The sequence below is a fragment of the Calliopsis andreniformis genome, chromosome 9, assembly GCF_051401765.1.
Source record: "Calliopsis andreniformis isolate RMS-2024a chromosome 9, iyCalAndr_principal, whole genome shotgun sequence".
In the NCBI taxonomy this organism is placed as follows: domain Eukaryota; kingdom Metazoa; phylum Arthropoda; class Insecta; order Hymenoptera; family Andrenidae; genus Calliopsis; species Calliopsis andreniformis.
Genome location: NC_135070.1, coordinates 7128222 through 7134221, shown reverse-complemented (window position 1 = coordinate 7134221; position 6000 = coordinate 7128222). Strand labels below are relative to the sequence as shown.

Below are 6000 nucleotides of genomic sequence, written 5' to 3'. Positions count from 1 at the left end.
ACTTCTTCTTCAATAATTTATATATATATATATATATATTTAGATATTTATATAGAATAGTTATTGGTACTTTGGTTGATTATTTCTGCTAGATCAGAGTTTTCCTCTCCGTTCCATCGCTCGTCTACACTAAGTTCTCTACCGTACTTAATGCATTTGGTTTCGTTCTAACAACCCCCTCTCTCACCCCCTTAACACCCCAGTCACTGTCGCTTCACGCCTTTCACCCGGATTCTGCCCGCGATCGTTAATACAAATCCAAGCTCGTGCGGTACTGCGTGATTCGAACGGGCATCGCTCGTCAAATGTCTGAATGTTTTATTCAACGTGCCTTAAAACAATGCTAAATATCGCGTGACTAACTTACACGAACCCCCTTTCGTAAAATGTAAAAGTATAATAATGAACAACGCCAACGGAGACAAATAAGAAATACTTACTCTATATAGATATCGAGTGTATGGAGACTAGATCGTAGCCCTCATTCTTACGAGTCACGATATAATTAAAAACATCATGGCACCGGGTAACAGATGTACGCTCAGCTTAAAAATATGTCTTGCTACTGTCGCAACCAAATCCAGGACTAGTTTCGTAGCTGTACGATCGGATCAGTGATGCGCTCGGCGAACGATATTTCTAAGCCGAATATACACGATTTAAATAAAATAACTAGAAATTAAAATTGCACCTCGTTCACGTCGACACCTGTAAAAGAGCCATCGCGTTGAACAAACACTTAAGTACTCATTCCTGGTTACAGCCGCTATTTGACTAATTCATTAAGGCTATTCTGTTTCAGGAGCTTCGAGAACTATCATCGATTCTCGCGAATGAAATAAATCAGTGTTCTTCATAAATTGGGCCTCCTCCTTTCAGGCGAGCTATGGACTACGACCACCCAACGCGGCATATCCAACATTTTCTCGTTATAAGCTTCCACTTCTGCCACAAAATTCTTTGCAGAAATACCTCCCTATTCTCCACAACCTACAACCTTGCTTCAATTAAATTATACAAGCTTATACCGAGCAAACACTGTGCACAGAGGTTATGGAAATTATGCAAATAAACGAGGGACGAATTCAAAGGCCAACTGGACAACACTGAAGTAGATCATTCCGAAGAAATCTCGCACATAAAATAACAGATAAATATATCATAAGAAAAAAAGAGGAAACAAACTCGTTAAGCAACTTTGACTAGACGTCGACTAGGTAACTGAATCTACTTAAGGGAAGAAGCTCAATCAGTCGGCTCAGACGATCTGGCATTTCTTTCCTATCGAGAATCCCTTTCCCACATTCCCTTTCTGCCTGAATAATCACAGCCTAACTGACACTTCCCGGGCGATGCACGTTTGGCCAGTCGAATGAGGACGATCGCACGGATCGTCGAGCGGCGAGGTCGAATGGCAACAGAACCCTTGCATCCGATTTCGATCGCGAAGCACGGCAGCCTGGTCGAACACGACCTGTTCGCCAGAGATAAACCCCGCCCGAATGCTACGTTTTCAGCCGGGGGTTCGCTCGCTCTTTCGCGCTTAATCGTAATTAACGATTCGTGATCGTAATGATGGCGTAATAATAATAAGTGCTAAACGGTGGATCGGCCAGTGCCGCAGCACGGACGCTTCGATACGCGGGTCCAGGCTGGCACTGGCCACTCCCTCGAGAAATATCGTATAGAAGAAAAAAGATTAATTACGTACAAGTAATACACGAGTCAAGAAGAACCGATAACCTGCGAATGTTGGGTCGAAGTGTGTGCGTGTGTTCGCCTTCGCGCACGAAGGGTCCTGTACGCGTGTAGTGGGTGTGCCGAGGTTCTGGCACGTGTAAGTACGCTTGCTCCATGTAATATGCGGTAAGAATGCGTAAAGATCGGTAATCTTTAAACGTTACGTGAGACGAGCACCCTGTATACGTGATTGACAAGATTTACGTTCGGAGAGACTGTGAACATCGCGGCGTCGGTGTTGTTCGCACGTATCCCATTTAAGTATAAAGGCGACCCTAAGGATGTAACACTACCGTCGATATTACAGCGATCGCGCGTGATCTCAGGACAGGAAGTTGAGACACTCTTGATTCGATTTCACGACGATACCCTCGCTAGCGTTTCGAACCGTGACGCGTCGCGAGGTCGTTTACGAATTTCACCGATTTCCTGTTCCTTAAGCGCTCGAAAAGGTATTTCCTTCCGTGGCTCGTGTGAATCGAATCGCTGTGATAGTTAACTTTCTCCTTTGTGTATGAATGTATGTCTGTGTGTGTGTGTTCTTTTTACTGTTTTCTTAACAATCGGCTGACGACAATCGCCGCGCCGTTGCATTCAGGAACTAAGAGTGTTCTTTGGTTATTGTTGGAAAGCCACCCGCTTTGAACGTTTACCGTAATTATTAAACTAGATATTAGTATGTCGTCGGAATAATAATCTCGAACAAGAGATTCCAGGCTCTCGAATCGGCTTCCCGGAATGGTCGGACCTTCGAATTCTATCAAGATGATTCGTTCAAAAAGTCGCGGTTCTGTAGGGTATCGATACGATGCGTCGAGAAGATGATGGGATTTCGTTTTTGCTAAACGATTCGTTTTTATCCGAACATCCGTGAACGTGGCGTGCATCGTGGCTCGCGTGCGCGCCTTTGGTTCCCCGGAAGCGTGTTCAGGCCTGGACATCCGATGTTTTAGCATCAGCCTCTTTGTTCTCGCCGCGTAGCTACCGACGAAGTCGCTCTACTGACTTCTAATTTTTATCCTCTAATTAATTGTCTAACTAGTATACTAGGTTATTATAGTGGAGAGCGTTGTAACGGTGATTTAAACTCGTCACTTCTAATCATCGAGCGTTCAACGAGCCCGTGTTCTTGTACGACATCTGGAATTAGAAACCGTCGGCGTTACATCCTGCTTTGAAAATGAGATGCATTGATAAAGCACATGTACAAAATCGCTGAGACTTTTTTGTCACTGTTTAACCCCTTCACTGTTCCTTTATTTAACTGTGTGCGTTTTGTGAATTAAGTAATTATTCAGCATCGCACGAACTTCTATTTCTATAGGTATCGTTATCCTAAAGATCTGCTTAAGAGAATTTTTCTAATAACAGAATTTTTCAATAATTGTAGAATGTATATCTAGACCCTAAAGTCGAAGTATGTTAAGTCATACAGATAAAACAATGGACTTAATGCAATTTGGCTCTAAAATTCTGAGGTCCAGGTATGTATTATTTAACTTGAGAAGACACAAATTTTCTAGTTGTAGATGCAATTTACATTTCTATCTGTATAGAACTCCTTTGAAAGAGAATGAATCATGAAGAGTTAACAAAGAATTGAATAATTTCTTTCTCAAAGGATAACAACAATTGTCTACTGATTTTAGAGATATACACTTTATTTTAGTATTTTAAATTTGAGAACGTATTAATGTACCATACGTGATCATCTTAGCGTCTTTTAGAAATCGACTGTGAGTAATACGTGAAATATGAACAGTGAAGGTGTTAACAGTGTATGCAACTGGATTGAAGCTTATTCTATGTACTCAGTGTAAATGATTAATTTTATAAACGTACTCTGTAAGTTATGACGTAAGGTGCGTATCGTCCAGTTTCTCTAAGCTAGGACTTTGGTTAGTATGGTCGGCTCGCGTCCTTGGGCCTCTTTAACTGGACTTTCAAACGCTTCATCCCAATCTGGAAGCCGTTCATCGCTTGGATTGCAGTGTGCGCGCTCGTAGGATTGTCGTACGACACGAAACCTGAAAGTATCGAACGATAAAGCTGTTGATAAACTGTAACGATAATTATTATCAATTGCTTTCGAAACTTAAAACCAAAATGATTTAATTAAATATAATACTAAGGCAAGTTTCACTTAAACCTCATAAAAAGTAAGTTCATGTGCATCGAACAGACGACTGATTCTGCAATAAATTCCCTTATAAATGCGTGAACTATTTATCAGAATACTAATCAGCCCATTGGAGTAATTAAAAATATTCACAAATCATTTCGTACTTTTATAAATGAAACAGAATTCCAGAATTACTTTGGCACATTTTTAAGAAGCTTTGTTCCTCGCGCCAGAAACCAAGCGTCGAATATCGATAATAGGCGACATCGGATTATCGTGAAAAGGTACTCACGAGTTAACCAGTGATTTAGATTAGTCGATTCGCCGCAAGGAATAAAAAAGTTTTCCGCGAGGAGGTCCTGGCATCATCAAAGTTTTCCCCAGGACGAGGGAACGGCAGGGGGCGCAAAAAGGTGTACGATAACGAAGCTTTTAACAACAGGAGCATCGCTGAAAGGTCATCAGGGCTCTCCCAGTTTAAGCCAATTTTGACCATTAGCCCCGATCCAATTTTAGTTTCGCCATCATGGCGGCCTACTGTCCGACCAATCACGGCTGCTCATCGTTCCGCGACTACTGCTTTTACTCGGTGGTTACTACATCACCTTCACCAGCCGAACGAAGGGACTTTAACTCTTTTGCTTATAGGCGACCGTTTTCTTTGCCTCTCCTTCGGGGAGGATCTCCCTGTTATTGGATTTTCAGGAAGTAATTTGGTTGCATGAATTACTTTAGTCACAACGTTCAAAGAGTTCTCAGTTCCTCTTTTACAGCCCTCGCGACAAAGGATCTTTTTTTACAAATTGATCAGAGTCGATTACAACGTGCGTGTTTCAAACGAATATATTCTCGATATATTTTCGTTCCTTTTTTTTTTTTTTAAATCTACGCTAAGATAATAATGTGGAAACTGGTCCTGTTACGAAACTGAAATACAGCGATGTCCCTTCAATGGCCATGTTCATCTGCGCCCCATAGCGCCATTTGTAATCGAGTAGCCACAGATTGAAATATATTAATCGCGCTAGTTGTTAGTGACCACGGAGAATCTGAACGAATGCGTCCGTCCAATTATCTGTGATCACGTCCGTGCATTCATTCCGGATACGATTAATCAAAGCAACCATAGACAGCCTTCTCAATCCCCTTTTTGCTTCAGCCCCCTTTGATTTATAAAAAAAAAAGGTGAGTCTGACGCTTTCATTTCGGTTCGGCTGCATTCTGATGAGCCATTCGTATTTACTAGAAAATTTGTGTATATGGGCTTGTAAAAACTGGGTTTTGGCTTTTTTGGATGTCGCAATGGGCTGGGAATTTGCAGAAAGCTGAAATACTTGAAGTTTGGTAGAGATTGGTAGAGGCTATATTTTTTAATTGATTTTTACGTAATTTAGGAGGCTTATATTGTTAGGTTTTACGAATATTGGTTTTAATATCTGCCGTGGTTCAGTTCATCTTTTCTTTCTTAATTGATGTTATTATGATATTTCTATAACTGGAGAAATTATCTTTAAAATTCATATTTAATTTGTATTCTGTAGTATCTGTGGTTATAAGGCAAAAACGACATAAGTCACAGCCAGAAAAATTTAAGTTTATAATTAAAGTTCGCGATAGAAGTTCTACTTTTAACAAAAAGGTAGCAAGTAAAAGAAACTTTCTTCTTGAAGAACGAGAACGTAGTGAAACTCGAGTTCATAATACAGAATAGAAATTCAAAACTATGAACATCAATATCTGCAAAGTAAAGCTATGTAACTTACGCTATTTCGCCTTATAATATAACCATCTAACATTTAGTGTAACATAGTGAAAGTCCAAATTTTGTTCGTGACTTATTTCAAATAAATGCACGTTTAACAAGGAAAATGTTCTCTAAAAAAAGTACCTCGATTTCATGTACACAAGTGGAAACTGAACATCATATAAGATAATGCACCCAATTTCTAGATACCAAATTAATTTTTCACAAATTTGAAAAGAAATATGAAGTAACTTAATTTACCTGCTTTTAAATCAAATTTAAGATCTTTACGTTTAGCCCCTGTATATAAAGACTGTGTAGTTCTTATAAATTTCTTTCCAAATTAAAAAAAAAATAATTTAGTATCAGGAAACTGGGTCCTTCATCCAAGAAA

General features: G+C 40.0%; 2 protein-coding genes across 7 annotated transcripts in view; both read right to left on the bottom strand.

The window, feature by feature from the left end:
- Positions 1-237: 237 nt before the first annotated feature.
- LOC143183344 (uncharacterized) lies at positions 238-2708 on the bottom strand. The gene is made up of 2 exons (XM_076384870.1): positions 441-2708; positions 238-331 (listed from the first exon to the last, which is right to left on the bottom strand). Exon 1 carries the CDS (start codon positions 2694-2696, stop codon positions 2286-2288), a length of 411 nt encoding a protein of 136 aa, XP_076240985.1. The 5' UTR covers positions 2697-2708; the 3' UTR covers positions 238-331; positions 441-2285.
- A 33-nt stretch (positions 2709-2741) lies between these two features.
- Positions 2742-6000, bottom strand: part of Bru3 (CUGBP Elav-like family member bruno 3) — a 679691-nt gene continuing 676432 nt past the window's right edge. For 5 of the 6 annotated variants that reach the window (XR_013002584.1, XR_013002586.1, XR_013002583.1 and 2 more), the window contains 2 exons: positions 3583-3767; positions 2742-2880 (listed from right to left, as the gene is read on the bottom strand). Coding sequence is in view for 1 of the 6 variants with exons in the window: in XM_076384868.1 (XP_076240983.1) it covers positions 3640-3767 (128 nt within the window). In the remaining 5 variants the exon portion in view is untranslated. Of the gene's footprint in view, positions 2881-3563; positions 3768-6000 lie in introns of those variants that run through there. The other variant, XM_076384868.1, reaches the window with a different exon arrangement.